This window comes from Piliocolobus tephrosceles, chromosome 2 (assembly GCF_002776525.5).
Source record: "Piliocolobus tephrosceles isolate RC106 chromosome 2, ASM277652v3, whole genome shotgun sequence".
Classification (NCBI taxonomy): Eukaryota; Metazoa; Chordata; class Mammalia; order Primates; family Cercopithecidae; genus Piliocolobus; species Piliocolobus tephrosceles.
The window spans coordinates 154,823,111-154,835,120 of record NC_045435.1 but is presented as its reverse complement, the minus strand read 5'-3'; the positions used below and the strand labels follow the sequence as shown (position 1 = coordinate 154,835,120).

General features: G+C 41.1%; 1 protein-coding gene across 2 annotated transcripts in view; it reads right to left on the bottom strand.

Moving 5' to 3' along the window:
• ACP3 (acid phosphatase 3) overlaps nt 1-11,610 on the bottom strand; it is a 50,049-nt gene extending 38,439 nt beyond the window's left edge. For both annotated transcript variants that reach the window (XM_023207428.2, XM_023207429.2), the window contains exons 1-2: nt 11,361-11,610; nt 1,795-1,890 (exon numbers count right to left, since the gene is read on the bottom strand). In XM_023207428.2, coding sequence (XP_023063196.1) covers nt 1,795-1,890; nt 11,361-11,480 — 216 coding nt within the window. In that variant the 5' untranslated portion in view covers nt 11,481-11,610. The remainder of the gene's footprint in view (nt 1-1,794; nt 1,891-11,360) is intronic.
• Nucleotides 11,611-12,010: the final 400 nt, after the last annotated feature.

The window sequence follows — 12,010 nt, the reverse complement described above, 5'->3', positions numbered from 1 at the left end:
AAGGCGGGTGAATTGCCTGAGCTCAGGAGTTAGAGACCAGCCTGGGCAACATGGCGAAATGCCATCTTTACTAAAAATACAAAAAATTAGCCAGACGTGGTGGTGCTCTTCTGTAGTTCCAGCTACTTGGGAGGTTGAGGCATAAGAATTGTTTGAATCCGGGAGGCAGAGCCTGCAGTGAGCTGAGATTGAGCCACTGCACTCCATCCTGCGGGGACAGAGTGAGACTCCATCTCAAAAAAAAAAAAAAGGGTACCTAGACAAGGGTAGGAATCTGAGCCCTAGAACTGTGTCACTTCAAACGTGGTCCATGTACCTGTGCCATTGTCCTTGGGAGTACGTTAGACATGCAAAATCGCAGGTCCCACGTCAGACCTGCTGAATTAGAATCTGCGTTTTGACAAGATTCCCAAGTGATTCATTTGCAATGGAAGCTTGAGAAATACTCCCCTAATAGAATCTGATGGGTAATCAAGGTTCTTCAGAAGAAGAACTCAAATCCTGCAGCCTAGAAGAATCTTTTGGTCTTAATGGGAAAACATAGCAACATAACAGGAGTCTCTACAGAGCCATAGGTATTAAGAAGCAAATCTGAATTTTTGTAGCCTCTCTTCCATTCAAAGGGACAGAAGATATGTAGGCTATGGTGAGAAGAGCTCTGACTTGGGAGACAGAAGATGCTGGTCTCAAATAGCCTGTCTGAGTTTTCTCCTGTATGAAATATAGTCAGGGCAGTAATTCTCAGCCTTGGCTACACATTAGAGTGAACTGACCACCAAGGAGTTTCTAAAAATCCCAATGCCCAGGACACATACTAGTCCAATTAAATAAGAACCTCCCAGGCAGACATCAATATGTTTTTTAAACCTCTCCAGATAATCCCAATGTTGTGGCAGGATTAAGACCCATTAGTTTTGGAGACATTCTACTCTAAAGATTCTGTGACATTTTCTTAATTAATATATTTAAACAGGTTAGGACAGAAGCAGTGCACCTGACCTTCTAGCTCCAAACAGAAGAGTCATCCAATCTTACAAGCAAAGGGAAAAGGGCTTTGGAAAGTGACTAAAGATGGCTTTGCTCCCCAGTTCAGCTTCTCCTTAAATGTTCTTCAGAAAGTAGGGCACCCTGTGTTTAACTGACCAGTTATAAGGAAGGTCGAATCCCAATATATCCAGCTGACAAGAAATCACATTCTGATATCAGCACTTTGGGAAATCATGTTTCCCAATGCTGTTGATTCACCTTATTGATTACAAGATGATTTTTCACTTTCTCATGGGAAGCCTAAGAAATTCAAAGCCTGGATTATAATTACCACTTTGCTCTCTTCAGCATTTCTAAACTCATATAGTCTTTGTTCCTGTACATCTCTTACATTTAAATAAAGCCAGAAGGGTAAAAAATATCAAAACAGACAATTCTATATACATTTCCCCTTGAGACTCATCAAGAATCTTTTTTTTTTTTTTTTTTTTGAGGTGGAGTTTACTCTTATTGCCCAGGCTGGAGTGCAATGGTGCAATCTCGGCTCACTGCAACCTCCGCCTTCCAGGTTCAAACGATTCTCCTGCCTCCGCCTCCTGAGTAGCTGGGATTACAAGTGCCCACCACCATGCCTGGCTAATTTTTGTATTTTTGTTGGAGAGAGGGATTCACCATGTTGGCCAGGCTGGTCTCGAACTCCTGACCTCAGGTGATCCACCTGCCTCGGCCTCCCAAAATGCTGGGATTACAAGTGTGAGCCACCACACTCGGCCTCATCAACAATCTTTAGCTAAAAGTCGAACCAACCTGGGTGAGTTGGCCAAATCCTTGTGGCCATGAGGATTCCTTTATGGGATCAGTGGGAAAGGTGTCAATGGGACTTCGGTCTCCATGCCGAAACACCTGAAAGTAGACGTGAGAGAGTGATGTTATAAACGTCACTTGGGTGTTTTGCTTCTGCTCATGATAATAGATTTTTTTTTCCCCCAAATCATTGGTTTTCAACTTTGGCTTCCCATTGTAATCACCTAATGAGTTTTAAAAGATTCTGAGGACTGGCTTTCAACCTTAGTGATTTTTATTTAATTAGTCTGGGATGTGGCCAGGACATCAGGATTTAAAAAATCTCCCTGGGTAAATCTCTAGTTAAGAATCACCATTCTAAGCTCACTCTTTCACTGTGTTTCAGGTAATGTAAGAATCAAGATGATCAGCCATTAGAAGGCAGGTGACACACAATGGAAATCAGTTTGCACATAAGATAGGACAGAAAGGAACACAAAGCTTACAAGAGTACTTTACTGCAGACAAACTCTGATGAGAAGTATTCTTCCCTTAATGATTACAGTAATAGTGGTATAATTTTTTTTTTTTTTTTTTTTTTTTTTTTTTTTTGAGACTGAGTCTTGCTCTGTAGCCCAGGCTGGAGTGCAGTGGTGAATCCCAGGTTCAAGCAATTCTCCCACCTCAGCCACCTGAGTAGCTGGGACTACAGGCGCGTGCCACCATGCCCAGCTAATTTTTGTATTTTTAGTAGAGACGGAGTTTCACCATGTTGGCCAGGCTGGTCTCAAACTCCTGACTTCAGGTGATCCACTCGCCTTGGCTTTCCAAAGTGCTGGGATTACAGGCATGAGCCACCACACCCAGCCAGTGTAACTGTTTTTTTTTTTTGAGACTGAGTCTCGCTCTGTCGCCCAGGCTGGAGTGCAGTGGCACCATCTCGGCTCACTGCAGACTCCACCTTCTGGGTTCAAACGATTCTCCTGCCTCAGCCTCTGGAGAAGCTGAGATTACAGGCGTACGCCACCACGTCCAGCTAATTTTTGTATTTTTAGTAGAGACGGGGTTTCACCATGTTGGCCAGGCTGGTCTTGAATTCCTGACCTAGTGATCTGCCCGCCTTGGCCTCCCAAAGTGCTGGGATTACAGGCATGAGCCACCATACTTGGCAACATTTTATATATAATAAAAATAATAGATTTTTAATACCACATATAACTTGTGACCATTTTGAGCCAATGATTTGTTCATTTTTTGGAGATGAGGAGTAAAAGATTGCAGTGGGGAGGTTAGGAAAGCTAATTCTCAATACTTTCATAACATACTTCTGTATTTGTCCCCATGTCATGCTATGGTGATTGCACATTTCTCTTTGGGAAGAATAGTCTGGACTTTTGAAATATTGGTGCTTTGATTCTAATATGCTTTCTCAGTAGCATATCAAATCAAACACAAAGCTAGCTTATGAGCAAAAGATAGGGAAAGAAAACACTGAAGAACTACAAGATGAAGTCTATACTGATACCAGCAAATATTTTTAATATAGAGACGGCTGCATAACACCTTGAGTTATCTGAGATTACCTGTACCTGTACTTATACTACCTGGCTAAAATGTTCCATTGGAAAGTAAGCCAAGAACCTGCTCTTTTGAAATTCTGTAAAACAGAATTCAACAGACATTAAATAAGATAACAGTCTCAGACTTTAGTCATTTTTGAGAAGGAATTCCAAGAAAGCGGGAGATGCTTGGTTTGTGTCTCTAATATCTGAAGAAAACAGATCTTTTGGCCCTTTAAATCAGTAGGAAATTAAAACTTCAGTAGAACAGTCTACAGAAACAGGGGCAATGATGCAATAAATGTGAAGCAATCATTTTGGTCAGGTGAGAAATTACTTTCATGAATGATCCCCTGAAGGCAGGAAGGACAGCTGCATATTTTTTGTGAGCACCTGCAGTTACTAGTCTCAGGGGTGACTTGATCATGATCAGAAATGATTACGGTTAATCATTGATGCCTCTTTCCACAATTGAAGTACATTTTAGAGTTTTCATATCCCAGGTAAATGTGTCTTTGAATAACTAAAGTTGTTACATGATTTCAATAAATTACAAACCCCACACTGTTTTAGTTTCTAGGGCTTCTCAATCTCAGCATTATTGACATTTTAGGCTAGATAATTCTTTGTTGTGGGAGTTGTCCTGTGCATTGTAGACTGTCTAGCAGCATCCCTAGCCTTTACCCACCAGATACCAGTAACATTCCCCAGCTGTGACAATTGAAAAGGTCACATTTTCTGCCATAGGACCAGAAAATCACCCCAAGTTGAGAGCCACTGAGTGAGCCAAAGAGAAGTCAGATGAGAGACATTGTAATAAAATAATTTACAATGCTTCCCACCAACCTATAACCACAACGGTAACTCCTTAACATTTTTTGAACGCTCACTTTGTCCTGGAAACTGTGCTAAGTGCTTCTTACAGATTTAATCTTCTCATCAGTTCCACAAAGCAGTTACTATTATTATTTCCATTTCACAAATGAGGAAGTTTAGCTTAGTTAAGTGACCTGTCTAAACTCACACAGCATATAAGAAGTAGTAGGGTTGATATTCAAACACAAGCTGTGCCTCCAACACCAGCATACTTAACCACCTGTGAGAGGTTCATTTCTGTATGATCACACTCCTCAGAGTCCCACCAGCTAAATCTGAATGGTCTGGGATCTAACGCTTTTTTATTAACTCTACTCAATATACTCTTTTCCTCTAGGATTGGAAGGGGTGTGTGTGTGTGTGTATGTGTGTGTATGTGTTTTGTATCAGAAGAAACCAAAACGTTGATACGGAAACTACCCCGAAGGCACTGTGAACTATGTATATTATTGAAAGAATAGAACTGAGGTTTTGCAACTAAATGACAGAATGGCCTGAGAGAGAAAAACAAGTGTGGTCACCGCAGCAGAGTGTTTTAAAGAGCAGAGAACTGGAACATAATCCTGAGACTTGGGCAAGCTTTCTCACTCTGTCCCATAGTTCAGAAATAATTGTACTCTCCTACATTTCAGTGGGTTTTAAGTGTTTCCAAGGTAGTTGCTCAAACATGCTGTGAACTCTTTGGACGGGATGTCCTAGAGAAACACTTAATAAACCATTCTCCACCTCCAGGGCTGGAAATCAAAATGTGTGCACACACCCCTCCCCTAGTCAAATGTGAAGCTGGTATTCCTTGAGCTTTTGGAGTTTCAAAATTCAGCTGGAGTTCTTGGACTATGCGAAGACATCCTGTTAAATCTGTGGTAGGGCAATCTTCTTAACTGCTGCTCTACCAATTATTACCTCTGTTCTCAGTCCAGCAATCATACTCTATGAAATCCTTTAAAAACCTAAAAATACTTTACTAGCAATTAGGATTATTTGCAGTAGTAGTGGTAATTGTAATAGAAAGACACCCAAGATAATAACAATTCCTGGCCGGGCACAGTGGCTCACGCCTGTAATCCCAGCACTTTGGGAGGCCGAGGTGGGTGAATCATGAGGTCAGGAGATCAAGACCAGCCTGGCCAACATGGTGAAACCCCATCTCTACTAAAAATACAAAAATTAGCTGGGCGTGGTGGTGTGTGCCTGTAGTCCCAGCTACTCAGGAGGCTGAGGCAGGAGAATCACTTGAACCCGGGAGGCAGAGGTTGCAGTAAGCCGAGATCGCGCCACTGCACTCAAGCCTGGCAACAGAGTGAGACTCTGTCTCAAAAAAATAAAATAAAATAAAATAAAAATAACAAAATAGTAATTCCTTACATTTGCACAACCCTCCATGGTTTGTAGAATTTTCCCCTGCTACCTCTTTTAAGTATTACATCCCCCTGTGAGGACAGGTTGGCACTACTGCTGCACTGAGCAAGTAAGAAAACTATATGATCAAAGAGATCGTGTAGCTGTCCAGATCTCCTAATTCTCGTGATAGTTGACCCACTGCTTCCCCACCAACCACAATCACTTCACCCTTTTAAATCATAGGTAACTGTTTTTAAAAGGACTTTTGGTTTGGTGCCCCCATGAATGACCCTGCTCCATTGAATCTGCTAAACAAATCTGGCACGTGGCTTAGGGTGTGGAGAACCTGGTGAGTACAGTCGAGGCTACATCCAGTCCCTCTCTCCCTGCAGCAGTCACATGTTCTTTTATAAGATGTCAATCAGAAGTCACTTAATTGCTTAGAACTCTCTAATGTCCTTTCATTGTATTAAACATTCTCTTGTGGAAAATGTAAAGATACAAAAGTGGAGTTTTGTTTGTTTGTTTGTTTTTGAGATGCAGTCTCCCTGTTGTTGCCCAGGCTGGAGTGCAGGCTGGCATGATCTCGGCTCACTGCAACGTCTGCCTCCCAGGTTCACGCGATTCTCCTGCCTCACCCTCCCAAGCAGCTGGGATTACAGGCACCTGCCACCACGCCCGGCTAATTTTTGTATTTTTAGTAGAGACAGCGTTTCGCCATGTTGGCCAGGCTGGTCTCAAACTCCTAACCTCAGGTGATCCACTTGCCTCGGCCTCTCAGAGTACTGGGATTACAGGCTTGAGCCCTTGCGCCCAGCCTAAAAGTGGAGATTTTTATTTATCATGAAGCCACCACTGGCTCTAACAATTATCAACTTGTATGTGGCTAGTCTTGTTTCTTTTATATCCTCATCACTCTTAGACATTATATCATGTTCTATTGCTCTTTGCATAAATTAAAAGTCCTTACAAGGGCTCACAAGATCTTACCTGATCTGGCCCCTACCCACCTTGATATTCTCACCTTGATGTCCTCAGCTTACCCACATGGGCCCTCCTGCTATTACATCCAATATATTAAATTTGCTCAAGCTTTAGTGCCTTTGCTCTTGATATCCTATCTGCTTTGAATGTCTCAAGTCTGCTTCTTCTCTCAGCATACATACCACTCACCAATTTGAGGTCTGTCCTGAAAATTTGATCTTTACAGAGAGACATCCCTTGACCGTCATTATAATTCTTGCTCAATCTCTATCTTATCTCACTGTTTTATTTCAAATAAATATTCCTGATATTTTCTTATTTTTTATTTTTACTAAAATTAAAAAAAATCTGGCTTCCTCCCTCTCCCAGTAAACTCCTTGAAAGCAGAATCCTTGCTGTCACAAGCACTGCTATAACCCCAAAACAGTGTCTGGAACATAGTAACATGAAAAAAAGGCCTGTTTTGATGAATAGGTGAATCTTGCATTGGGTATAGTTCTTCCAGGTACATTATGGATTTGTTTCCAGTCTTCTCATTTCATGAGGGTTTTAGATTGTCATCCTTATTTATCAGCAAGGTGTGCTATGTGTACTTTTTTTTTTTCCCTTTCTTTCATCTTCTTGTCTTTCCCCTCTGTCTTAGCCCATTTTCTGTTGCTCTAACAGAATATCTGAGACTGGGAAATTTATAAAGGAAAGATGTTTATTTTGCTCACAATTCTAGAGGTTGAGAAGTCCAAGATCAGGCAGCAGCATCTGGTCAGCTTCTGGTGAGGGCCTTGTGCTGTGTCATAACATGGCAGAAGGCATGATAGCACAAGAAGGGGCACACTGAGAGCCAAACTGGTTTTTATAATAGACTCACTGACATGATAACTCACTCACTTATGTGATAACCTATTAATCCATTAATCTGTTAATCCATTAATCCATCAGGAGAGTAGAGCTCTCATGGCCCTATCACCTCTTAAAGGCGCCACCTCTTAATGCTGTTACATTGGGATTAAGTTTCAACATGAGTTTTGGAGGGGACAAACATTCAAATTGTAGCAGTCTCTATTAATTTGTGCCTTTGTTTCTAGAACAGTGAGTCTGCTTCTGGACTGGATTGAAGTCTCATCAACTATCATGTTCTCCTTTCAGGTTTGGAATTTGAGACACATCATAAAACTTTGGGATGATTCTGGAAGTCCTAAAAGGAACCTTATCTCCTGACATTAAATTCTTCTTATTTTATTAGGGTGTACTCCAAGTTGTGAAAATCTCTTGATGCGCAAAGGTAACTATGAGTAGAAGCCTATTTTATTTTCTTCTTTTAGGACCTAAGAAATAAATCCATTGGTAAAGAAAATTAAAATAAAATAATTTGGGGAGAAATAATTGAGTAATGTAAATGAGTGTCATTTCAGAGGTTAGAAGGAAAGCTGGCTGACCATAAAAGGAGAATATGAGAATATGTTCTGGGCTCCCCGTGAAGAAATCAGGACAAGACTAATAAGACTTTGATCCAGAGACCGGGACGAACACAGAGGTCTGCAAAAAAGGGCAGCTGTAAAAACTGTGCATTATGTTGTGTAGAAGATGTATGATATATCAGAAAAGGTCTGGGTTTTCACTTGGTTAGACCTGGGTTCAAACTCCTGCTTTGTCAAGTCCTGCTGGGTGACCTTGGGAAATGATTTAACTTCACATTCTGCATGCCTCGATTTCCCTTTGTGTAAAACACAAAAAGCATTATTCCTCATCCAGGAGCATCAGGAAAATTAAATGTGTAATATATGTAAAGCCATCAGTGTAATACTGAGCACACAGGATGCATTTGATATATGGGATTTATTATCATATTTGTTATAATTATTTTTGTTGTTATTATATTATTCAGACATTTTACTTAGCTACCACATATATTTCCTTTCCTGCTGGCAATAATTTGCAGCATATAGAGCAAATGAGCACTGCCTATTGAGCAATGGGAAATAGCACTCTCCTTCAAGACATACCTCTGTTAATTTCTAATCATCTCTCCCTATTTTTATGTCGTTGGCTGAGAGGAATAATTAATTATTCCTTTGGATTTAGGATACTTAGAAGCACCCACAGGAATAACCTGGTTGGCTGAAATGTCTTGGTCAAAAGAACCCTGACAATTTGTGAAATTCATTGGCATAAAACTGCGGAGAAGCTCATGTAAGCAAACTGAACTGAGCTGGCTCAGTACCAACTCTCAGCGCATGGTGCTGTTCCTGGCAAAGGTCTTTGAAAAACCTGTGTTCTCCGGACAGCTTGGCTGTTCCTTGGCTGTAGTGATTAGGAGCCATACAGCAAGGGAGAGAGATTGTATGTAAGGCTGTTTGTGAACTGAGGCAGGAGACCTGATTTTTGCTTTTCAGTGGAGAGTTTTTTCTGATCCTTATTATTATTATTATTATTTCCTTTTTTTGCAGAGATGAGGTCTTACTATGTTAACCAGGCTGGTCTTGAACTCCTGGCCTCAAGCAATCCTCTTGTTTCGGTTTTCCAAAGTGCTGGGATTACAGGTGTGAGTTGCTGCACCCAGCCTCTGGTACATCTTTTTATAAGCCAACGCAAGAGACAGGGTTTTTCCCTGTTGTCCAGGGTGGAGTGCAATGATGTGATCCTAGCTCAATATGGCCTCACACTCCCGTGCTCAAGTGATCCTCTAGCCTCACCTTCCCTAGTAGCTAGGAGGTCCTTCATGTCCATAATGTGGAAGTTACCATTCCAGTGTATAGATTATGTGCTTAGAATTTGGAGGCTACTTCCATCAAGAATATCATATTATGCCAGGCACAGTTGCTCACGCCTGTAATCCCAGCCCTTTGGGAGGCTGAGGTGGGTGGATCACCTGAGGTCAAGAGTTCAAGACCATCCTAGCCAACATGGTGAAACCCTGTCTTTACTAAAAATACAAAAATTCGCCAGGCATGGTGGCGCACGCCTGTAACCCCAGCTACTCAGATGATTGAGACCGGAGAGTCACTTGAACCCGGGAGGTGGAGGCTGCACTGAGCTGAGATCACGCCACTGCACTCCAGCCAGGGCGACAGAGTGAGACTCTGTCTCAAAAAAAAAAAAAAAAAAGAAAAGCAAAACAGAAAAAACAAGAATATTATATTACTTGATTAAGAATTCTGCATGAAGAAAGTCAACCATGAAGAATGAGAAGAGTGTATACCTTGTAACTCATCATCCCTTTCTTTGTAAAACACCAGTGAAATGAGATGGAATTTTTCTGTTTTGGATCAGCTGAACTTGTGGGTTTTCTCTGGGTTAGGGGAGAGAGGTTGCTTTAAAATGACATTTTTCTATTTCTGGATGAAATAATACGAGGCATGAAATAACTTTAAAAACTCAGGTGGGTGTGTGTGGGAAATGAGTGGGGATGTAGATGAAATAAGACTGCATGGCTGATAGTTTTTGAAGCTGGTTGATGTGTACATCCACATTCACCATACTTACTATTCTTTCTATATAAAGTTAAAAATGTCAGTTCTCTCAGTGTTTTCTACAGGACATTGGGGAAAAAAAGAGGGAGGTGAATGCCGTAATCAAAATTTCGAAAACACAGTTTGGAAAACGCCAGGTCTTTTCCTTGAAAGCCACAGTGCGTATTAGCATATTAAAGACTGAGGATTATTGCATTAAAGAGACCTTTTAAACACAGTTTAACCCAGTTCTAGTCCCAAAGCTAACTTGACTATTGAAACTGATTTTTCCCCATCCACACCTGTTAACAACTTGTCAAACTAGCATTTCATGGGACACGGGCACTTCAGTTAGTCTGAGAACAAGAACCAAGGACAGTTTCCTCCTCTTTCTGCCAAGACAGCTTTTCAGAATTGAGGAAGATTTATTTTTCTGGGATCACAGAGGAAAAGCAAGGGAACCACCTGCTGATTCAGTCAGGCTAATCCAGCAAACCTTACAGGGGGATCTCAGACTAGCTCCGTGAGTATACTTGACAGAAAGAAAATTTACTACTTATCAGCCCACTTTCACTATCTCAAATAAAAAAATGTAAGAAGAGAAAGAAAATGAGAGAGGAAAGACAAGAAACAGCTTAGAGGCAGAGAAAGAGTGAAACAGAAGGAAAAAAAGATACAGAAACAGAAAATCAGACTCTTAGGTAACATGATGAATCCCCTTCACTTTGCAAACCCTCTTTCCATCTATTTTCAAACAATGTCAACAGTATATTTTCTTTTCCTGACGTTATGCGTCAGCCACCCCCCACCTTTTTTCATAACTGGTCACCCGTACCAGTGATTTTAATCGTCAACTAAATCTATATATCAGAAAGTTATCCTAAAATTCCAAATTTAGATTCACTTTTATGCTTCAAGGCTGTTTACAAATATTTGTTCTAATATCCTGATAAACAAAGATGAAAGGACTACTTAATTCAGAAAGTGACTGTTTTTTGGCTTGCAAACAAATAATCATTAAATGGAATGAAGCCAGCTCTTGGTACATAAACAGCGCCAGCTGTGGCTTCTTCTGTACTGGTGTGGCTGTCAAAAGGAATCTGAATTCAAGGCAGTTGTAAAGTAAGTAAATAAATAACATCAGCAAAAGCAAATTAAAGCAACCCCTAAAAAACCAGTGACCAAAAAAATCTACCTTTTTGTTAAGACATGTTAGGTCTTCATTAAGAGGAACTTGGAAAACTTGATGATTCACTTTCTGAGTTTGAACAGAGCCTGGTCTCCGGGAAACAATCCAAGAGTAAGATGAAACCTGACACTTGCCTTATCAGACTCTGCTGGGAACACAGTTTTAAGGAAAAAGCAATGAGAAAAGTCTACTTACCAAAGTCACAAACTTCAACTCCTTGGCTAGTACACCTGGGTCTAGCCAGGAAAAAAGCAGAAACAAGAAGCCAAGGCTAAGGCTTGCTGCCCTGGCCACGAGGAGGGGTGCAGCTCTCATGTTGAGGAGAGCTGTTTCTGGCAGGAGTTAGGAGGAACTGCTACAGCTTCAAAAGCCTGTAGAGGGGAAGCTATTTAATTAAGGGATTGAAAGGGAAGGAGGAGCCACACTCGTAAATAGTAAAGTTTCCAGGAAGCGTAGGGCAGGTTTGGTATGTAAATAAGGTCATGTAATTTTTGAGCTGAGAGAGAGATCAGTTTCCCCATTTAAGTTAGGACACCAAGGTCAAGAGTGGGGAAAGCTGTTGATCAAGGTCACAGAGCATATTAGTACACATTTCTATTCTTGTTTTCAGTTTACTTTTATCTTATTATTATTATTTTTTTCTGGACGGAGTTTCGCTCTGTCACCCAGGCTGGAGTGCAGTGGCACGATCTTGGCTCACTGCAAACCCCGCCTCCTGAGTTCAAGCAATTCTCCTGCCTCAGCCTCCTGAGTAGCTGGGATTACAGGCATGCGCCACCACACCCAGCTAATTTTTGTATTTTTAGTAGAGATGGGGTTTCACCATGTTAGTTAGGCTGGTCTTG